The sequence below is a fragment of the Microcebus murinus genome, chromosome 11 (genome assembly GCF_040939455.1).
Source record: "Microcebus murinus isolate Inina chromosome 11, M.murinus_Inina_mat1.0, whole genome shotgun sequence".
In the NCBI taxonomy this organism is placed as follows: domain Eukaryota; kingdom Metazoa; phylum Chordata; class Mammalia; order Primates; family Cheirogaleidae; genus Microcebus; species Microcebus murinus.
In genome coordinates, this window is record NC_134114.1 from 54,228,200 (window position 1) to 54,252,639 (window position 24,440).

The following is a 24,440-nucleotide window of genomic DNA, read 5'->3' on the forward strand; positions in this document are numbered from 1 at the left end:
ACCCATACCCAGTTTGATGTGTTCAACACTCATAATTTAAAATCAGAGCTACATCCCAGAGGATCACACAAAGGGCCATGGGCATCATTCCTCAAAGAGGAATCAAGTGGAATCTTGTAATGTGTACAGAGACTATGTATAGAAAAGAACTTTGTGTTGTTTGGAAGAAGGATTAGCTCCAAGCTATCCCCTCATTCCACCCAGTTTCTTCCTCTCTGACTGTTAATATGTGGAGTCCAACCCAGGGCACACAAGGAGATGCAGTCTAGTCCTTGCTTCAAACTAGATAAAGCAGAGCCCTCATATTTCACCTGATTCACCTGGGAGCCAACTAAACTTTTTATGTATACTACCTCAGACCTCAAGGCAAACATCTTGGGCATAAGCATTGAAGTTGGGACACATTTGACTAAGTCCACATACATAATTGTGTACATATTATGCACACAAGGATACATTACATATATGCATATGAATAACATGTATAAGTACAGGTTTTCCTCTATTACACCCAATAAAGCTTCTTAGTAGGCAGCAGTGGGATGTGTTATCAAGGTAAGTTTTTCAGTCCATGTCACTGACTAGTGCATATAGATTTCTATTAGGGTCTTCCACTTAGAAAACTTATTGAAGTATCTGAAGTAAAATTAAATATATTTGGTCAAAACACTATATATTTCAAAATCTCTAAGATGCAGTCTTTGCTTTAAAAAATGAAACTTTTTAAAAACAAAGGGTCCTCATGCCAGATTCTGCTTTAAACAGAACTCCTTTTTAACGAAATTGAAAAATAATCTTCTTTCTTAAAGTGTCTTACATAAATGTTTCTTTGTATACAAATAACTGGATAACCATTACAAATGGGAGAGAGTCTTGCAATTGGTATGAAATTTTGTTGCCAACCACCTAACTTGACTGAACCAAAAGAGCTATTTCTCTTTGGGGAGGACAGGCAACAGGAACTGTAGAAATAAAGCTGCCACTGGTATCTGATATATAAAATATGGCAGAGAATGAAATGGCACTGAGAGCAAGCAGTTATCCAGCAGATGGGGTAAAGGTGTCACAAATCTGATCCTTGGTTTATTAGTAATAACCGGTTCTGGTAGTTCTAGATCTTTATTCCTGGGATAACAAAACATAGTACAGAATACTGTCATTGTGTCTGCCACATAATTCAAATTAGGTAATACTATAAGCAGTTTACAGATATCTAGTTCATTTCTAGTTACTGGGGAAGTACTGCATTCTCTGAATAAGTGGAGGGCAGTTTGAGAGATAAACATCAGAAACAAATGTTAAGTTTTTCATTTTTTGATTTTTCTTCTGTAAAATATGAATTCCTATCATTATTATAAAAACAATAGTTTGTCTAAATTAAAAATAAACACGTGCTATCCTTATGCCTTCTTTACATCACAAGTAGACAGTCTCTCTGCTTTATTAGCACATAAAGCAGATTCTATGTGATAATAAAAGTAGAAATGGGTTCATTTCTTCTCATTTTTGGTAACTAATCTTCCAAATTCAAAAACATAGGCCAGGTGTGGTGGCTCATGCCTGTAATCCTAGCACTCTGGGAGGCAGAGGTGGGAGGAATGCTCAAGGTCAGGAGTTCGAAACTAGCTTGAGCAAGATAGAGATCCCGTCTCTACCAAAAATAGAAATAAATTAATTGGCCAACTAAAAATATATAGAAAAACTTAGCTGGGCATCATGGTGCATGCCTGTAGTCCCAACTACTTGGGAGGCTAAGGCAGAAGGATTGCTTGAGCCCAGGAGTTTGAAGTTGCTGTGAGCTAGGGTGATGCTATGGCACACTAGCCCGGACAACAGAGTGAGACTCTGTCTCAAAAACAAAACAAAACAAAACAAAACACTTATAGAGAATCATCTATGGACTTTCAGAATCTGTCCAATTTGTGAAACCTAAATAATCCTAAAATAAATCTTCTACCATCTCCAGTCTTCCACTTCACTAAGGTCATACTTCACTTGAAGTTCAAATTAAATCAATCCTGCTTCTCTTGATTTAATCAGATAGTAACCATCTAATATAGGAGGGAAAAAAAAGGATTTAAAATCATTCCTTTATTGTTAAAACTTTGACATAGTACGTAGACAGACAGGAATGTTGTCTAATGTTGAGGATTTATATAGAGGGCATTCTCTTTTAAATTCAATTCTTATTTCTCTTTAGGGATATGTTCTCATAACTCTTTAAAATTATACTTAAGATAATTGTTGATTCACATACTGTTGTAAAAAATAACAACAGAGATATCCCATGTATTCTTTTCTAGTAACTTTTAGTAAGTTACATTTGCTCATGGTCTTACAAAGTGCCTTCATACATCTCTTCTAATTTTCACATTACCTCATTTAATCCTGAATCCTGGCAATAACCCTAGGAGCTAGTACTCTTATCAATCCCATTTTACAGAAGAGAAAATAGAGGTTTAAATATTTTACTTGATTTGTATATGTCACAAAGGCAGTAAGTAGCAAAGCTGAGGCACTAACTTGGGTTTTTACATTTTTGCTTTAAACTCAATGCACCTTCCTTTATATCACATGAATTAATTGCAACTTGGATTATTTTTAATCTAAAAACATACTGACAATTATGTTGAAAAAGGGGAAGAAGACCTTAAAAAAAAGACCCCAAATTAATAACTATGGAAGTAGGGAAATTTTCTTTTAATCAAATATTCTACATGAACAATGGTTAATGAGTAAATAGTTTTTGTCTCTTTTTAAATTAATGAGAAATCATTTATATATTTTACTATTTTGACTACTTACAACACACTGGATTACTTTTTGCATTTGATAATTTTTATACTGATTAGAAGAAACAATGTTTCTGAAATTAATTTCCTCACAGAGGAAATCTAAATCTCAAGGTAGATTTAGAGCAGGTTTATAAATATAAAAAAACTGTAACAGGAAAAGGCAGAACAAGTACTAGTCATCATGAATTTTTATCTTCTCAGCATGTCATTTAAGTGTTTATTAGTCTATGAACTCTCAGGAAAAAGATTTTTTGCCAAAAGGTCATCAAATGTGGACTCACCATTGTGACTGGATGATGTTTTTCCACAACAACTGAGCTCATGGGAGGAGAAACTCCCATTATAGCTAAACTGCTACCAACTCTATTTTTTGGAGCAAAATCACATCTCCCTGTGATCCGCGCTGTAATCGTTTTTCCAGCTTTCTGTTGTGCAGAAGTTACAACTCTTGGCACGTACTAAAAACACAAAAACAAAAGCAAAGAAACATCAGGTGGCAGAAAATCCACAGCAAAATTTATATTACTTTTCGTTCTATAACTTATGAAGAAAATACACAGGCACTTAAAATAATAGTATATTCAACCAATTTTAACATGGAAAAAAATAAAACTTAAAAATTATGAGACAAAAAGCAAAACATAAACGAATACCCCAGAACATCCCTTTAACCTTGGTATGCCAACTATTAATATTTTATAAGGTTTTAGGAACTTAAAAAAGGACTTTTTATTTTGAAAGGATGATAGATTCACAGGAAAATGCAAAAATCATATTGGGAAGTCCTGTGTACTCTTCACCTGGTTTCCTGCAATGATCACATCTTACATAATTTTAATATAACAACATCAAACCAGGAAGCTGACATTGATATAATGTCTGTGTATAGATTTTGTCATTTTATCACCTGTGTAGATTCCTGTAACTATGAAACAATTAAGGTACAGAATGCTGTCCTGGCCTGTCATACCCACCCCCCTTCCTTCCTCCAATCATTCTTTACTCCTGCAACTATTAACCTGTTTTATGAACTTTTTGATCCCTAGGCATAATTAATAATATTATTACTCATGTTTTTGTGTCCTGCTTTTTTCCCCTCACTTTATTAATATACTTTTTTCATGAAATAATACAGACCTACTATAATTTTTAATGAGATATTTTTATATCAACAAATGAGTCTAGCTTTCTCAGTTCTTTTCCTGTTATATATAGCACATTTTTTGTAAAAAAAAGAATTCCTCTTTTGAGAGTTATTTCTGTAGGATAGATTGTAAAAAATGAGATGATCATATCAAACAGTAATGTTAGCTTTTATGGTTTGTATTGCTTACTGCTGAACGATAATCTGGAAAGATTATATTTACATCAGAAATAATGCATAAATGTACTCATTTGTTTCACTGTCAATCAATTACACAGCTGCTCATTTAAGACTGAGGTAAAACCTACTATTTGATTTAATTTGTGGTTCCTTATTAATGTTTCATATTTGCATTTCTTTCTATCTATGTTCTTTAACTATCTGCCAGGACTTGAAGGGGTTTTGCTACTAAAATTTTTTAGAAGCTCCTGATGAATATTAAGCTCATCTAATAATTACAGATACAATTTAATAGTGTAAACATTTTCCATTTTTTTCATCTTTTGTTTTATTCTCCAATGCATGTAAATTTTTAAGATTATAGTTAATCCTGTCATTAATTTCTTCTTACTTCCATCATTAAACCAAAACAACCTACTTTGGACATCTCAGGTAATTACACGCTTCTAACATTTACTTATTGTGGTTTAACTTATTACAACATTTGAAATTTCAGTGTGAAATATTAATCTAAATTCATTTTTCCTCTAAGTAGTTTTTCCAAAAGCACTTGTTAAATATTGATCTTTTCCCATTGCTACAGTCCATCTGTGCTTCTTCATATATTGCATCTAGCTACAGATAGTCATAGTTTATAATGAAATGGGTGGACTAAAGGAGAGATATCTCTGGGAAAATTAAAATGACAAAATATTTTATGATTTTGGGGCCAGGTGCAAGGGCTCACACCTGTAATCCTAGCACTCTGGGAGGCCCAGGCGGGTGGATTGCTCAAGGTCAGGAGTTCAAAACCAGGCTGAGCAAAAGCGAGACCCGGTCTCTACTATAAATATAAACAAACTGATTGGCCAATAATATACATACAAAAAAATTAGCCGGGCATGGTGGCACATGCCTGTAGTCCCAGCTACTCAGGAGGCCAAGGCAGGAGGATCCTTTGAGCCCAGGAGTTTGAGGTTGCTGTGAGCTAGGCTGATGCCAAGGCACTCACTCTAGCCTAGGCAACAAAGCGAGACTCTTTCTCAAAAAAAAAAAAAGAAAAAAAAATTGATGATTTTGGAAGACTGTATGGAAAATAGCATTCAACAGAGTTTTGTAATTCCTTGGAGAGTTAGGAAAGAATTCACTATTGCACAGAAAATCATGCAGACAAAAATGAAGCAATCTCAGATTTAAAAATATTTACAAGTGGACAAGTGTTTTTGTGGACTAAACTCATGCCTCTGACCTTAGGGAAACTTTATACCTATTTCTTATTAAAATAAGGGACAAAATAGATTTTACAAATTGCTGAAGATTCTTAAATGGTATTTTAAAATTAATTGCTGGCAAGAAAGTTCTTTGCCAAAAATCGAAAACTGAAGTACAACTGAGCTTGTAACCTTATTCCTGCCCAATCACACTTGAGAGGTATTTATACTTCCTTCAGTAGCTGCTATTCTCACCTGGGGGATGAAGGAATACATTAAAAACTACAGAGGTTTAGACTGAAAAAAAACTAGAGTAATCGGAAAACTACCCATAGATGATAAGCTTCATTCAACCTAGTTGAGTATTGCTTTAGAATGCCTTCAATAAAATGAAAATATATATTCCAGTAAAGAAATGACTTTTAAAAGAAATCTCTATACACTTATTTACATTAAGCAGAGGCTCTTAAATGGCCTGTATGTTTACCAAGAGTCAGTTACTTATTTTCAAATGGTTTTTCATTTGTACTTGTTATTAATATTTATGTAATTAAATCAGGTAGAGAGAAAAAAAACACAAAAGGATTCTATAATTAGATTGTTTTGAAAGTTTTGTTAGGTTCCTGCTTTACAGAAACTGAAACTGGAAAACATAGAAAATACACTGAATGTGGCTTATATTAAAAAGATGACTTAATTACAATCTGTGGACCCACACACAGTTTGCTAGTTTTTAATGTGAATCCAAATTAATACATATATATGTTTTAGGATAAAAATAATGTGTGAGGTATGTATATATCATTTAAAAAAATCATTCTCTGCTTTAGCTTTTTTGATTAAATGACCACTTACTTGTACCAATCATATTGGAGCTCTTTAAATTTATCAGCTTAGCTGACTTAAAAATGAAAGGTATAGCATTTTAAACCATATCAACTTAAGCAACAAAATAGAAAAGAATAAGAAAAAAGTGACATTTAAAAAACAATATATCTTAATATTTGACAGGAAGGTAACACTGACCATTGGTTAAGAGTACAGAGGTCTAGGTGAGATTCTCAAAAGTCTGAATTCCAACTCTAAGAGTTACTAATTGTGTTCATAGGCAAGTTACTCTCCCTAAGCCTCAACCTCCTCATGTATGAAATGGGGAAGGCAGAACCGATTGCCTAATGATACCCTTTCACTTTCCATTCAGATGAAGAGGAAAGTTAGAAGAGAAACTTTACCAAACAGCTTTAAAATCCAGCTAAAAACATTTCCCCTCAATTATTCCAGCCAGAGTTAGAAAAAGAGTAAAGTGCCATCTATTGTTTGACCTTGTGAACCGCAATGTATTTGCTTGTATAACTATCTAACCTTTTTTGTAAAATGTTTTTCACCATGAAATTCTGATGTTTTCTTTAATGTACTGAGGATGTTGGCATTAAAGAAAATGATTTTACATATGAAGATATTTCATTAGCATAGAAATCCTCCTTTCTCCAGTTATTTGTTTGCTAATTCTCTGCAAACACCTCCTTTTAGCTAATGGTAATACCAAGACTGACCGGAAAAAGTTTTGAATGTTCATAAGAAGCTCTGTGATTAAAATGAAAAGAAAGATAACCAGACTGAGATCACAAATCTCTCTTCTTTTCCTATTCCCAACAACCATGGTTTCACATGAAGTTAGTCAACAACTGGATTTGTTCCTATGTATGTTATAATGGTTCTTTTAAAAAGAAGGCATATTTGAGGTGAATGTTAGTATTTAATTATATAAAGAAGGAAGAAAACTAGCATTATACTTACAGATAGATCTACTTGTGATTCCTTCTCCCTGGCCCTAAAGGCCATACTTATGTCAATGAAATGGAATGTGTACCTGTTTTTGAAGGAGTGGATGTACTGGCATTGGGAAAGATGAGGAAGGACTGTTGACACAATATTGTGGTTATCAGGTTTCAAGGACTTCAAAATTATCTCAGGTGATCAAATTAATTCAAAAGTTAGCAAGAAAAAGGGTGATAAGCAAACTAATTCATTCAGTTCTTTCCATGCATATTCAGGTTTACATATAAATGCAGATGTACCAGTGCAGTCATATTTTAAGAAGGGAATTTTGAAAAATCTAGTGCTGTGTGTGTTATCTGCATATGCAAGATGAATGACAAATGAGAAATTTAAATAAATACTCACTGTATTTAAATCATTCCATATAGGATCACACTTCAAAATGTGTAATCATGGAAAATAAACACAGCTGAACATGTCAGGGTTGAATTTTAGTGTCTTATTTCTAAGTTAAAACTCCCTCACACTCAAATTTCTACAGTGGTGCTCTATCTTTTTAACCTATTTGGGTTAAGAGCAAAAAATAAATAGCTGATCTTAACATATTTTTCCCCCAAAAAATCAAAAGGTAGAAATTCATGCCAGCTAGAATACCAAAGATGACCAATTGTCTGGCTGACTCAATCCCTCCCTTGGCTACAGAGAACTATCTAGCCTATGGCACCTTCTGATGGCCTGCCAGGGGAACTTTAAGACCTAAAACTTATTCTGTCATCTTCTTTCCTCTTATGTAAGTGATTAGGAATTGCGAAGAAGAGAAAGACAAGCAAATCAGAATCATCTCAGAAACTCTATAAAACTATACATGCCTTTGTGCCAGCACCACTGCAGAGTAGGAAAGAACTTCACAGTGGGGTGTTTTTATTTTTTTTAAAGGCTCTGCACAGGTGAGGCTGATAAGCTTGGCTTGCATTCCTACTCCAATCTCCCTTGAGAACCATGGTTTGAAGAATATATATTTAACAACAGGAGGCTAAGGAGTCAGAGCCACCAGGTGCTTTGTCTGAAACTGTTACCATATTAATAGATTTATTAATTTCACTTCAGGCAAGTTCTCACACAAATCCTCCAACCCCACTCAATACTCTCCCTCTGGGCACTTCTCTGCTTGTAGCTCAGTAATTCAGTGAAAAACTATTCCTATCTCCATCCCAATTATAAATTAAAAATTAAAACCATATCAAGATGGAGTCCCTACAGAGACGTATTAGTGATATATCTGCAGCCAGGAAAAGGAAAGCTGTTAGTTGAATAGAAAATATAAAATTAAATATACATTAACCTCCTTCAAAATACCCACTAGGTTCCTTCAAACTTAAAAAAAAAGTCTGTCATCAACTCTTTCTCAAACTAAATCTAGTTTTCCTATGAAGTTTTTGAAAAACGGAAAAAGTTCTTTAGTTTTAATTATCACTACTGTGATAGCACTTTCAGTTATTATTTTTCATTACAATTTAATGTTTTAGCCACTTTATGTATGAAATATTTTACTACATAGATCTTTTTCTTCCATAGGAAAATACATTTTGAATTCAAAATATCCAATTTACAAATTTTTGAGCACTTACATTAATAACATGGCACTTGTATAAACTGTACTAACCATTTCTTCTGTTACAGCACTAGCTGCTGATCCTGCACCAAGAAGAGAAACAGGAACGTGAACAGAAGACATGGAAGCAGCCCCAGCAGAAGTCATGGAAGCAGCAGAGGGAATGGTGGTCGCACTGGCCGCTGCAGGTGGAGATGGCAGCAGTGGAGATGCAACCGGTACAGGTATCTGGGTAGCCGAAGGATCCAAAGGAACAGGATGTTCTTTTCCTTGTACACAGGGACCATATTCTTCCTTTTTATTATTTATGGAGTCTATTCCTATAAATCACAAATTGATTCCATTAAAATTCTTCCAAATTAGGATAACTATTATCCTCCAAACAATGAAATCAGATAATGGCTAAAGTTTGGTCCTAACAAAAATTTAGATATTTGTCATACAGTATATTGTTTACAATGTTCAGTTAATACATTCTGTCACTATTAACTATTTTTTTTTCTTTTTAAAATTATTTTTATACATTTAATTTAAAAAAAATTCTTCTCTTCTTTATTATTTGGCAATGGACTGATGGAGCTATTAACTATTAATGTCAACATTAACCAGTGAAGACTTCAGACCACTTTCTTCACATGTGAAAGCTAATAAATGATTTGTTTTTATATAAAAGATAAAAATAAATTATGTACTCAGCTGGGACTCCAGGTAAGTAGAGTGTACTGGCATCACAACTATTACAATACTATGGTCACACTGAGCCTAAAGATTCATGTCTTTTCACATTATTTCATATATCCTGATAAATGGCCTGGTATTCAGATCTTTAAGACTACTTTCTGATATAACCATATTTTCATCTTTTGCTCTTATTCCAACATAAACAATGTGTTTTTATTCTTAAGTTGTCAGCAAATAATAAAACAAAGAAAACTAAAATATTCACTTTTGACATTGTAAGAGAAATGGATTTTTGTAGGTAGATCATATAAGTCAAGAATTAAGTGCATATCTGTACACTTAACTGTTTGCAGTGACACCCCATTCAAGTAATCTTCCCTTAAAACTTAATCTTGACCTAAGAAGTGAATGATGTCACATTCCAGGAGCTATGACACAGGGTTTCTTCCAATTTTAGCCTTTTTCCTCCTAGTATTAGAATTTGGTGAGTTTTCTATGTGATACCAAACAGTTGGGTGAGGGTCTGGAAATTCAGTCAATGAGATATTTCACAATAGCTGAATATAGGGCATTATTTAGGTCCTATGTTGAAATGGTTTTCTATGTTGTCCTCTTTCTATCCAGAATTTTGGGCTTCTGCATAAGTCCTTTTCTTAGACTATCTATAAAGAAAGTATATAGAGCAATAGTTATCTCATTAACAAAGTTTAACAATGATTACAGTGCCTAGATCCTTTGAAATACCTTAATGAAAGTAATATAAAATACTCCTTTTAATTTGAAAATAAAACAAAACACACATAAACACACACACACTGAGTTTCAACATGTGTTTGACAGAAAGTGATTCGAGTTGTCTCTCTTCAGGTAGTGGCAGACATTATCAGATGTAGAACCAGAACAAATATATCCATTACAGAATATTAGTACTGGAGACCATACCCATCACTGAAATTTCCTCAAATCCTTTTTTGAAAATAGGCAGAGAATCTTCAATGAAATGCTAACCTGTATCATTTCTGTTTTGAAATATAGTCATGGCTTCAAGATTTAATGCACATACACCCCTCATGAAAGCTTTTTTCATGGAATCTTCAAAGTGTTCTTTTTCATGTTGCATTCTTTGAATTTCAGCTTTTGCATTTTCCAAAGCTCCAGTTAACTAAAATAAGCATTAAAAAAAAAGCCAAAAAAACAAAACGAAACAATTTGAGATGCAAGGAGGAATATTACTTTTGAAAAATAGACTTACACTGTGAGGTTATTCTTATGTGAAATATTAAAAACAGTTTCCCTGCCATGTGCCTCAATTTATTTTAAAAGGTATATCTTACCTTCATCTCCATCAAAAAACCATTTTCATTTCTAATCATAAAGTCAAGGCTCAAACAAGGGGAATTTCATATCAATCCCATTAAAGACTGCTGATGTGTTCTCATTATACAGAAAGATAATAGTATTTCTTTCATAAAATTTGTATGTAGGGTATTAAACAAAGCATATTAAGAGCCATATCCTTTCCCCTTCAGAAAAAAAAAATAACTAAATGCCTGCAATATTAACAGAGTTTTAAAAAAGTAAATGTTATCTATAGAATTTAAAGTGCAAATAATAGATGCTGTCATGGATGCAGAGAGAAAGGAATGCTTCTACACTGTTGGTGGGACTGCAAATTAGTACAACCTCTATGGAAAACACTAGGGAGAACTAAACTCAAAGAACTAAAAGTAGACCTACCATTTGATCCAGTAATCCCACTACTAGGTATTTACCCAAAGAAAAAGAAGTCATTTTATCAGAAAGACACCTTCATTCAAATATTTATTGCGGTACAATTTACAATTGCAAAGATGTGGAATCAACCCAAGTGCCCATCAATTCATGAGTGGATTAACAAATGTGGTACCATGTTTCCCCAAAAATAAGACAGGGTCTTATATTTATTTTTCCTCAAGAAGATATGCTAGGGCTTATTTTCAGAGTATGTGTTATTTTCCCCTCAAAGCCTCAGCTTGCAGCACACAGAGGATGGCCGGGACCTGACAGGGGGAGCTGACCTTGTTGGTAGGGCTGTCTGCACCTTTCCAGTCACCTCTGGGATAGTAGCTGTCACAGTGGGGCAGATGAGAAGGGCTGCTCGTCTTGACCTTTACCGCTCTGCGATGAAATGCATGGGTTGTGCGGATACGCTGCGTAGCCACACCCATCACTAGGTCTTATTTTTGGGGTAGGGCTTATATGCGCAAATGCTTAGAAATCCTGCTAGGGCATATTTTATGCATAGGTCTTATTTTCAGGGAAACACGGTATATCTATGCCATGGAATACTACTCAGCTATGAAGAAGGATGACTTAATGCCTTTTGCAACAATTTCGATGGAACTAGAGACCATTATCCTAAGTGAAGTATTAAATACCTAAAGAATGAAAAATAAACACCACATGTACTCGCTATTAAATTGGAAATAACTGATTAGCACACATGTGTATAGAAGGAAGCAAAACACAAAGGAAATCAAGCAGTGGGGAGGGTAAGGAGGGGAAGAAGGGATGAGCAAAAACCTACTTAACGGGTACAATGAAGGCTATCTGGGTAACACACTTATAACTGACGCAAGCATTATAAAAGTGATCCATGTAACCAAAAATATTTGTAACCTAACAATACTTTGAAATAAATAAATACATACATGTTAGAGGCAAAAAAAAAAAATTAAAGCACAGAGCAACATTACGTGCAACACACTTTTCCATAAACCAAAGCTAAAGGGGACTATATATTTTTTGAATGTCATTTTGAGTTGCAGAAAATTATTATGAAATTTATTTTTAATACTAAGAATTTAGTACTATAACAATGAAATTTTTTTTCCTTTTAGTATTTGATTTCAATAGGCTTATTGCATTCTTCAGAATAGTTTTTATTTCGTTTTGGGTCCCAAATTGTTTTCCCATGGAAAAATGTTAATTTTATTATTAAATGTCAATGGGAAAATAATTTCAAGTATGTACAACTGCTTTATATCAACTTTATAAGAATATATTTTATCTAAATTAACATGAGGATAAACATTTTTGTTTTTTGTCTTTATTCTTAGCTAATAAAGACCAAAAGAGAAGTTTAACTATAAATTAATAGGCTACCTATCTTTTTTACTGTATTAAAAAAAGTAAAAATTTTAAGAAAGCTTACCATAGCAACTTTGGTTTCATAATCATTGGATATCTGGACACAAACTTCTTCAGCTCTTGCTTGACAAGCTCTTTCCACCACATCTTTCCACTGCTTTTGTACTATGGAGCGCCAGCCTTTCCAGACTTTCTTTAGTAAAGTTCTCTGGAAGTACTGGTCAGCTAGTTTACCTTCATAAACCTAAATGAAAGTAATATGCAACCTCAAAAACACAGTGGATTGAGAAATATATTGGTAGTAATAATAATAAAAAACATAACATGGTAGGAGGTGTACGTACATTATCATTTAATCCTGTGTAATCATATTATTGTCATCTTGCACATAGGAGAACAGGCTTAGAGAGGTTAAGTAACCTGTCCAGGTTACACAGGTGGGAAGGTTAAAGCCAGATTTGCTTGACTGTAGAGCCTGAGCTCTTATCCATTACACATCATTGCTTTATGTAGCTAATCAAATTAAGAGAAAAAGGAAAAAGCCAAATAAAAGAAAACGAGTAAATTGTCACCTGCCATCTTAGCGATGAATTTGTATGACCTTTTAGGGGACAGCAGAAGCAGGAAAATAAACAGAGTGGCGAGAAGGCAAAAAAGGCGGTAGCTGTGGCTTCAGATAACACTGCTTTCTCTTTGGTTTGGTGGCCACTAGCATAAGTAAGATTAATTTAATTTACATACCTTGCTATCATATATAATGCAAAACTCATCCAAATAGGAGCATATGCTATTTTATTTTATTGATGAATTTAAATTCCTTTGAAAAAGTAGTTCCAATTCTCAATTTTCTTAAATTTGAAAAAACTATCCAAAAGTGATGGCAGTTTTAACTATTCCAGCTAACATTGAAAAATAAATATGTATCCTCATTATGTCACTTGACAAATAACTTTCAAAGTAAAGCATAAATACTCATTTTTAACAGCTCATGTCAATACGATTAATGTAGATTTAATATAGTGGGATTAATTAAAAAATGAAAACACTACAAAGTATTCTTTTTTTTTTTTTTGAGACAGAGTCTCGCTTTGTTGCCTAGGCTAGAGTGAGTGCCGTGGCGTCAGCCTAGCTAACAGCAACCTCAAACTCCTGGGCTCAAGCAATCCTTCTGCCTCAGCCTCTCGAGTAGCTGGGACTACAGGCATGCGCCAACATGCCCAGCTAATTTTTTTTTTTTATATATATTAGTTGGCCAATTAATTTCTTTCTATTTATAGTAGAGACAGGGTCTCGCTCTTGCTCAGGCTGGTTTCTAACTCTTGACCTCGAGCAATCTGCCCGCCTCAGCCTCCCAGAGTGCTAGGGTTACAGGCATGAGCCACCCCGCCCGGCCAGTAATACCTCTTTATGAAGAGGTTTTATTCAGGCATTTTAAATGTAGAAACAGGGCCGGGCGTGGTGGCTCACGCCTGTAATCCTAGTTCTCTGGGAGGCCGAGGCGGGTGGATCGTTTGAGCTCAGGAGTTCGAAACCAATCTGAGTAAGAACAAGACCCCGTCTCTACTATAAATAGAAAGAAATTAATTTGGCCAACTAATATATATAGAAAAAATTAGCCAGGCATGGTAGCACATGCCTGTAGTCCCAGCTACTTGGGAGGCTGAGGCAGCAGGATTGCTTGAGCCCAGGAGATTGAGGTTGCTGTGAGCTAGGCTGACGCTATGGCACTCACTCTAGCCTGGGCAACAAAGTGAGACTGTGTCTCAAAAATAAATAAATAAATAAATGAATGTAGAAACAATATAGGAAGCATATGATATGTCAAAGATTATACATCCTTTCTCCACATAACCACATCTGAGGCCACATTTGTTAAAGGGTTCCATTACCAGGACCTTTCTAATTTAGGTACAATCCTTAATCTACCATGAAGCAGCAAATTTTATCTCTCTCTATAAACACACACACCTCATAATATATATGTCTATGAAATCTAAGAGGTATATTTTCCAAATTATACTTACTAGAAAACAAATTTTTTTTTTTTTTTTTGAGATAGAGTATGACTCTTTTGCCTGGGCTAGAGTGCTATGGCATTAGCCTAGCTCACAGCAAGTCCTGGGCTCAAGCAATTCTTCTGCCTCAGCCTCCCGAGTAGCTGGGACTACAGGTATGCGCCACCATGCCTGGCTAATTTTTTCTATATATTTTTAGCTGGACAATTAATTTATTTCTATTTTTAGTGGAGATAGGGTCTTGCTCTTGCTCAGGCTGGTTTCCAACTCCTAACCTTGAGTGATCCTCCAGCCTCGGCCTCCCAGAGTGCTAGGATTACAAGTGTGAGCCACCGCACTCGGCCTAGAAAACAAATCTTTCTTTGACTTTAACAAGAATTCTAATAAGTGGTCCTAAACACTTTTGAGTTCAGAAGTCTAATATCCATCAGTGTTTTTTTTTTAATTTTTTAATTTTTATTTATTTGTATTATTTAAAACAAAATACCCCCTCCTCCCCCGTCTTCTCTTTTTTTTCACTTACATCCTGTCTGGATTTGACATGGCCAATTCGCCAGTGGAAGAATGTTCTCATCAACTCTGTCTTTTCCTTCTGCTTGCCTATGGCATGAGACAAGCTAGAAATCACCTGTGAACAGCAATTAACCCAATTATTGTGATGTTACAATAACAGCAATTGGTAGAGTGATTTTCTTATATCAAAAAAATGCTAGAGATAATAGCAATATAGATCACTACTTTATTGATCCAGTTAACCTCATTATTATCTTCAAAAGACCAATAAACTTCCCCATATGAATACACTAAATATCAACTAATCAAGGGGAACAGAAGAGAAAAGAAATTTTCATTATGTTTATATCTTGGTAATCACTAGTCAAAAGTTTATGGTACATGAAAATTAATAGTCATTGACATTTAATTCAGGAAAAACAATTAAATGTTTGAAAGTTTTGCTCTATATAATCTTTACTTGATAGACTTGAGGGCAGGGTCCAGGTTTTAAGTGTCTTTCTAGTCCCTACCTTGGACATAGAAGTCCCTCAATATTGTTTAATGATTTTCTGGATTAAACAAACTTATAAAACCAAATAATGGGCCAGGTGCAGTGGCTCACATCTGTAATCCTTGCACTCTGGGAGGCCAAAGCGGGAGGATTGCTCAAGGTCAGAAGTTGGAAACCAGCCTGAGCAAGAGAACCTGTCTCTACTAAAAATAGAAAAAAATTAATTGGCCAACTAAAAATATATAGAAAAAATTAGCCAGGCATGGTGGTGCATGCATGTAGTCCCAGCAACTCGGAAGGCTGAGGCAGCAGGATCGCTTGAGCCTAGGAGTTCGAGGTTGCTGTGAGCTAGGCTGACGCCAGGGCACTCTAGCCCAGGCAACAGAGTGAGACTCTGTCTCAAAAAAAAAAAAAAAAAAAAAAAAGAAAATAATATTCATATTTTCATGTGCTCCTTCAGTGATATTATTATTCTTGCTTTTATAAAAATTTGAAAGGCTTTTCAATGCTAATATTCTCTCATAAAGAACTGAATAGCTGAAATATATTTCTAAAAATGGCCACATTAAAGAGAGATTTTGTAAATCAGGTACATTACTAAGAGACATTTATTTCTGTTCTTTCTTAAATAATTTCAAAAGAGTAAAAGGGTACACATTCTAAGACATTGGTAATATTCTATTTATTAAGTTGTATGGTGGTACATGGCTATTCACTTTATTCACTTTCATAAACAGAATATATGATACCTATACTCTTTTTGTGTTGATACTTCAAAATAAAAAAATTAAATCTGATATATTTTAAAAACCTTAGAACTGAATGTTGAGAATAACAGATTGACTGACTTTTAGTCTCCATTGTTTCAAAAAAGCAAACTACATAAAATGTTCAATTTTATATTGTATCCTACAAAACCAAAAGAAATCTATATTTTTAAACCCCCCCAAAACTTTAGTTCACTAAAACATTTGAATAGCTGCTTCTGCAGACAAGCAGCTGCCTGCCCCAAGTCCTTCTCCTCTGAAAGCCACCACCCTCCTATCTATAATGCAGGCATCCTCAAACTATGGCCGGCCCTCGGGCCACATGCCACCCACCTAAGATGTTTATCCCGCCCGCCCCCGGGTGTTTTTGAAGCAGCTGCCTGTCCTGCTTAGTAGCCAACTGTCCCTGGCCCACAGTGTGCACTCTCCAATGGTCTGAGGGACAGTAAACTGGCCCCCTGTTTAAAAAGTTTGAGGACCCCTGCTATAATGGATGTAGGGGCTGGGTGCACGGGGAACAGATTGTTGCCCATCTGTTTTGTTCCAGGAGCTATCAGGAAGCAAAAAATTAGCACAGACCTGAACCTTACCCTCAAGTGTTTAAGAAGCTAACAGAAAATGAAATAAGAGGTGTTCTCTGTTTTTATCAATAAAATGAAGAAAGACTTCATCAATGAATAAAGACAAATGGAATTTGAGATGCTTAAAGCCAGATGTGGGGCTCTGTGCCTGTAGTCCCAGCTACTGGGGAGGATAAGGTGGGAGGATTGCTTGAGCCTACTAGTTCAAGGCTGCAGTATGCTATCACATCTGTAAATAGCCACTGCTCTCCAGCCTGGGCAACACAGAGAGAACTTGGCTCAAAAAAAAAGAAAAAAAGAGAAAAAAAAATCTGTGATGCTTAACATGATGCCTAAAAGGAAGGTTTAAAAGGTGGATAATGCTGGTTCTTTGATGTTCTCTGAAGGGCAGTTAGGAAGAAAAGATTAGAAAGAAAAAACTAGTATACCTACAATTATCATATACTCTTTAAAAAATATTATTTCAAATTGACAAATCATAGCTGTATACATTTATGAGGCACAAGGTGATGTTTTGATTTACATATACAAAGCATGCAAAATTACTGAATTATTGATTCGTTAGTTCTCGAAATTTATTGCCTAGCAATACATTTACTGAATCTCAGTTAAAAAAAGATACATAAAAGAAGACCTCATCTTTTCTCCCAATGGAGATTTCAAAGGCTTTCTGCAGCTCCTTCAATTCGTTGATCTGTTTGCACAGTTGTTTTGAATGTGCTGCATGTTTTTCTTTCTCTTTTTTCATTTCCATTCGGTGCCAGTCAATAAAATTAAGTTTCCATTTACTTAGTTCAGATATGATATTTGTCTGAAAAATAAGTATACTGACAATTAAGTATTTTGTTCCTTAATATCACTTCTTAAAACTACACTGAAATTAAGAAACATTAAAAAATAATCAGAACGAGCAATCAACACAAGAGCTATTAATTTTTTCGTATTTTAAGTAATTTTGTATGAAATCTTGTTGTTATTTAAAAAAATTTCAGGCCTTATTCACTAAGTCCCCTTGTTTATTCAAGGACTTAATGTCCATATGAAGAAGGATCAGGGAAAAAGGAAACACACAATTACAGCTTAGGCTGAGCCACGTGACCAGGCAGTTATGGACAGCAGGAAGTTGATCCTTTCTTCCCCATACCATTTATCACAGTGTTTACCTTACAACAAAAAAGTCTTTTCAATCTGCTGACTGGCCTAAGTAAAAATATCAAATAAGCATGTGTTATCAAAAAACCTGGGGCTAGGTGCGGTGGCTCACACCTGTAATCCTAGCACTCTGGAAAGCCAAGGCGGGGTAATTGCTCAAGGTCAGGAGTTCTTGAGACCAGCCTGAGAAAGAGTAAGACCCTGTCTCTACTTAAAATAGAAAGAAATTAGCTGGACAACTGAAAATATATAGGGAAAAAATTAGCCAGGCATGGTGGTGCATGCGTGTAGTCCCAGCAACTCAGGAGGTTGAGGCAGAAAGATCGATTGAGCACAGAAGTTTGAGGTTGCTGTGAGCTAGGCTGATGCCACAGCACTCTAGCTCAAGCAACAGAGTGAGACTGTCTTAAAAAAAAAAAGAAGAAGAAAAGAACAAAAACCCTGGATATAAGATACCCAATGCACTTACACTATTATTAGAAGATGAAACCTGGTCCAAGGAGGGAAAGTGGTAAAAACTATACTAAAAGATCATTTCTAGAATTTAAGGTTCCAAATAATAGAAAAATACAAATGCCATACACAGAACTCACAAGACCGTAATTTCTCCATGTATGTGAATACTCAATTTAGGTTTTTCAAACTATATATTTCAGAAAAAATGTCATTTTTCTCCATTTTTTTTTAAATAGTAAAGAATATCTCACTTCTGCAATATTTTGTTTTACTTAGAGGCCACTAATACCACCAAAGTAAAAATAAATTTTCATAGATTTATCAGTTATACATTGTGGTTGCTATAAGAGTGGCTATAAAATGAATATACATTGCTAAAGTCAATCTTTTGTTTCACACAAAAGGAGACATTTTCATTTGTCATAACCAAGATATGGTAAAGGCTCAGTATGTCTTAGTCAACATACACTGAGCCTTTCAAATCATCTGAGAAATTCAGTGGAACACGTACAACTGTTCCAGCAACTATTTAAAACCTGGCAATTCAAACCTGGCATTCTAAACCACTAGCATCAATGGGGAGCTTGATAGAAATTCATAATCTTGGGCCCTGCCCCAAACCTAAACTGAAGTTGCAGTTTAAGAGGATCCCCAGGTGATTCACAAGTACATTATAGACTGAGAAGCACAGATTTGGGATACTGACTGATCTTCTCAGGAAACAAAAGATTTTTTAAAAAACCTTTTAATTCAAAGAAAAGAATAAACAGTATAATCAAGAACAAAACTGTTACACTGTGCATTAAACAACTACAATACCTTAAGACCTGAGCTCCAAAGATCAAGTACATTTTCCATCTTCTGAAGGTTTTCATCAGAAACAAGATAATCACTCATAATTACTTCGTGGCCATCTGTATGACTAGAATTAGTTGCTGGTGAGGGAGAGTTAACGAAAAGATGTGAACTGAAAAAATCCATGACTGGGTGAGAAGGCTTCTTTGGTGATAACACTGGTGATGACCCTCGAATAAAAGAAAAGTTATAGCAGTCAGGCCGAATTGAAAATTACTCAAATTGGTAAGGAATCATATTAGAAGGCTAAAAGATGTCTGCTACCTATGGAGGCTGAGAAAAATGCAGAGAAATTACCTTTCAGGTGTACCTTAATTTGGCTATTTTTAATTTCAGCATTGCTACTGATTCAGGGCTTACTAGCATGAGATACCTCCTACACTTCCCCCATCCCCCAAACCAATGACCTCTATCCCAAATAAGGATGCTTCATTTATATACATATATATCTCCAGGTCCAGGCTGAACTGAAACTATTATCAACCATACCATATTACCACTAATCAAGTGCTTTCTTTGTTTCTGTAATAAAACATTATAAAGATTAGCTCTCATAATACATGCTAGCCTAAAAAATAGGTAAAATCATTATCTCCATTTTACTGATGAAAAAAAAGGGGGGTTCAGAAAGGGGTGATTTACCAAGGTCATAGCAGTTGTATATAGGTCATTGTTACTTTACATGTTTAACACTGGGATGGGTCTTAATACTACTAAAATTCAACAATAAGTAAAAAAAGACTAGTAATTTAGCTTTTAAGAAACTCTGTTGTAAGGTACCCTGTTAGTCTTTTATTACAGAGTGAGGAATATACACATCTATATATATGTATGTCTATATATACACAACTCATCTCCTGTCCATATACAGGGACATGGGGGAGAGCCAGACTCCAAAATAGAACTTGTATCTCCCTCTAAAAAGCACAAAATAGAAAAGTTAATATTTTATCACAAATTTGTGTTGGAATTATAGACTATCCATCATCATTTCTCACAAATCTCACATTTGTTATGAGCATTCTAATAATGAAGATGAAAGAGATTTCCTCTCTTCCTTACTGAATCAATCAAACAAAGACAAATTTACTACAGAACTTGTTATCTAAAAGTAAATCTTTTAAGAATTCTTTGGAAATGAAAAATCATTCCTTAATATGTATGCTTAACATAAAAAATATAACAAGGTTTGGGCTAGTCACACTATGAAACACTACCTATGTGTTTTGAGGAAGGTCAAGAAACCCAAAGAACAAGATAGAATGACAAAATACATGAACATTCTATTTTATGGGATTTTAATTATTCTAACCATGTCAAGGAAAAAGTCTCAGTCTGATTCCAGTATGGTTTTTTTTGGGGGGGGGGGGAGGACAGAATCTTGCTCTGTCACCCAGGCTAGAGTGAGAGTGCAGTGGCAACATCATAGCTCACTGCAACCTCAAACTCCTGGGTTCAAGTGATTCTCCTGTCTCAGCCTCCTGAGTAGCTGGGACTACAGGTGTGCACTATGATGCTCAGCTACTTCTATTTTTTTTTTTTTTTTTTTTTTTTTTACTAGAGATGGGGTCTTACTCTTGCTCAGGCTGGTCTAGAACTCCTGAGCTCAATCTTCCTGCCTCAGCGTCCCAGAGTGCTACGATTAAAGCCACCACACCTCTGGTATGCTTTTAAAACTTCTTTAGCACTTGCTAATTTCTTCTTCCAACAAAGACAACGTGGGCATCGGGCTGAATGCAACATTAACAGCAGTATTTTGACAAAATTTAGTAGCTTTGTTTTTGTTGTATTTATTTTTACCATTACTTTCTATATGTAACAAGTGCATATTAGTTTTATGTTTTATTCAGTAATGACTGATATAAAGTTTCCTTTTAAAATGAACTTAGGCTAAAAAAAAGTGGACATATTTAACAAAAAACACTAAATGATAGAATAGGTGGTATAAAGATAGAACAAAAATCATTACATTGGTACACAAATGCCTAAAAGGTGGGAAGGAGGGCAGTGGTTTATAAAAATGTTTAAATTGGCCAAACTATCTAATATCCCATTAAACCTTTAAAAATACTTGCCCTCTAACTTAGCAATTTTAAAAAAGGATGCCATACACTATAATGCATTAACTTGTCTTAATTGTCCTATTTTGGAATCTTAAAAAATTATTTTAAATATTATCACTTATATTGGCAACAATAGCATTTTAAAATCCTGCCAGTAATATGCCAAAATTATTCCTCTTACTACATAGACAATATTCATCAAACTACAAAATGTTGTATGTTAATAAAAATAAGCTAAGGAAAAATCATACCATCTGTCTTTGAATGACTTGAAATATTGAAGTCACATCCTTTTCCAACTTCCATTGCAGTTTCTCTTAAAGGGTTATCTCCTGATGAAAAGAAAAGTTTTTTAAAAATTAAACTGAACCACTCTTAAATAAAATGCTTAATCATACATACCTAATTTAAGAAGGTAGCAGTACATAACTAAGATTTTAGAACAAACAAATATAATATGTTGGTAATACAGGAACACTAAGACAAAGAACAAGAAGAAAGGGAAAAAAAACCCTAAGACTAGAATGAGACTTATTATTTAATATCATTGATAAGCTCCATCTCACACACCAAATATGGGTGAAAGATATTTCAGTCCACCAGAGTATTCAATTCACAATAAGACTAGACTAAGTGGGCAAATGACATTAGAATGTAGAAAAGGATTTGCTATTTTATGACACTGGATATTTCCAGGGGCCTGCTGCTTTTCACTGGGGGCAATCAAACTAAAGTAGCACTGGTTCTCCCAAACAAGGACATTTGCTTTCACTTCAGGAACCTTTAGTCAATAGATGGCAAAAAGGAAACTGGGAAAAACCTGCAGAAGGGCTATGTTAGAAGCTTATATATACTTTGCCAGCTTCGATACATGCTGCTTTATACTAAGTGACTGCAATACCAAGAATAAAGAGAATGTGTGATGATAAATTTACATAATCCAATCTATCAAAGGCTACTTGTAAATCAGGATGCCTAAAAGATATCTAAACTCACTATACGTTGTACGCTTGAATCTTATATTCTTTTTGGAAAAGGCGGAGCATAAATAAATACTATCTTACATGGTAGAAAAGAGCAATGGTCCTAAATCTCCTTGAAATGTTGATGGTTGGAGCAAGAGAAAGACCCCTCTGTTGTAACCATGGGAACAATAGTACAGTAGTACTTTTTGGCAGTGGAAAAGAAAACAAGTTTTTCATAATCCCCTTAAGAGTCGAGGTATATAGGGCTACAATGCTGATTTGCCTATTTAAATTTGTAAGACAGTGTGCTGCACTTTGAGTTCTCAGTAACGGCATGTTGAAGTACACAGTGTAATCAACATGATCAAGTTCACTGATGTAAAATGAATAATTCCAAGATTCATATCTCTTGAAGATCAGTAAAATTTGGATAGAAAATTTTCTCTGTTAGAATGTTTCAGTGTTACAACAAATAATGTATTTTTAAGACTCTTAGCCCTGTGGTTTTGTTGTGTCAATGCAATAGGCCAAAGACTAAGGCACAATGAAAAATCCGTGTCTACAGAGGGTAAGAAACAACAAACACTAGGGTTGTCACCTACCAGAAATCCAGGAGCCTTTTGACTCTGAGTAGGCAGTGTCATGTGCCTTCAAGGACAGGGATCCTTGGAGCTATGCCTATAGTGTGATAACTGTTCATTATCTGGGCTGTTTTAGGAAGGCTTTCTGTGCCCTTTCAAGAACATTTAGAGGGTGCTGTTTGGGATTTTGTATTTTACTAAATAAGAAATGAAGGTAAAGGAGTTTTATCTTCCATTCTCTACCTTTCATTCATCTACCAACACACATCCTGATTTTGCATTAGCTCTCAATTGTTCTCAATTATGAACAAATGGGTTCACCTTTATGATGATAATCTAAACAGTCCTCTATGTCCATATATAAAATACTGCTGACGAAGTACTAGTATATGGTTCATAAAGTAACTTAAGGAACTCTGAGGGCCACCTATGGACCATCTTTAATTTGGGGCTTAGAGATTTAGTTTTCAAGATAATCTTGGCATAACATTGTTGGTACAAGTATTGAGATACAACATACTCTACCAAGAGACATGAGATTGCTCTGGTGTTGCTTTAACTTTATTACTTTTCAAAGTAAGAATCAAATGAAGTCCAAATAAAATCCAGCTGCTTATATAATACCAGGAATAACATTAAAGTGTAAAAAGTACCCTCAGATGATACTGATACACACCAATGGTTAAGAAGAATCATTGATTTGGAAAGACATTTTCATAATCATAAGAGAGTTATTATTAATAGACTCAATAACATCATAAATCAAGAGATATCTTCACAAATATACCTAACCTTGACTATGAAGAATATCATCAACTGCAGTAGGAATTCTAACATCTGGTGCCACTTCTCCCTTAGGATGAGATGACTGTGAAGCACTGGAGTCAATATTTGGAGTCACTATAGCGTAACGAAGTAGTTCTTCATACTCTTCCTATGAGAAGTTAATAACCAATAATTTATTATAAGTTACAATGTTATAATATATTCAACTACTGGATGTTTTTGTTTTTAAGAAATTTAATTACCATAAGAGTCACATGCTTATCACAGTACAAAGAGTTTTAGCACTTATTCCATGCTTGAGTCCTTTGAGTGCTTCTTGAGTCATTTTTATATTTATGATTAAAAGTGTGAAGAGGTGATATATTCTGTGGATGATTCAACATGGAATCAAAAATTTTCTACTTCAATTTTTATGGTTCAGATCAGTTTAATTGAAGATATTTTCTTGATATTATATAAGCAAAATAAAATATAAAAGCAAATTAAATACTTAAGCTTATAAAACCCACACTGGCCTTCAGTCACCTTCCCCAACTCTCCCAATTTTGAATGTACATTTATCAAGGCATTTCAGCTGTTTTTGCTAACTGACTTTGTGAGAAGTAAATGTCACATATTTGAATTTTCAAAATAAATCTATACAATTGTAGTTTTGTTTCAATCTGCTTTCTATATTGGAATTTTAAGTAAAATTGTTTGAAAA

The 24,440-nt window shown here is 34.6% G+C and overlaps 1 protein-coding gene across 5 annotated transcripts in view; it reads right to left on the minus strand.

Moving 5' to 3' along the window:
* The window catches only part of POC5 (POC5 centriolar protein), a 32,107-nt gene that overhangs the window by 545 nt on the left and 7,122 nt on the right, over positions 1–24,440 (minus strand). For 4 of the 5 annotated variants that reach the window (XM_076008128.1, XM_012783893.3, XM_076008126.1 and 1 more), the window contains 9 exons: positions 23,744–23,885; positions 21,657–21,737; positions 19,307–19,512; positions 17,514–17,690; positions 15,049–15,153; positions 12,575–12,754; positions 10,390–10,543; positions 8,752–9,020; positions 3,077–3,253 (listed from right to left, as the gene is read on the minus strand). In XM_076008128.1, coding sequence (XP_075864243.1) covers positions 3,077–3,253; positions 8,752–9,020; positions 10,390–10,543; positions 12,575–12,754; positions 15,049–15,153; positions 17,514–17,690; positions 19,307–19,512; positions 21,657–21,711 — 1,323 coding nt within the window. In that variant the 5' untranslated portion in view covers positions 21,712–21,737; positions 23,744–23,885. The remainder of the gene's footprint in view (positions 1–3,076; positions 3,254–8,751; positions 9,021–10,389; positions 10,544–12,574; positions 12,755–15,048; positions 15,154–17,513; positions 17,691–19,306; positions 19,513–21,656; positions 21,738–23,743; positions 23,886–24,440) is intronic. The other variant, XM_076008127.1, reaches the window with a different exon arrangement.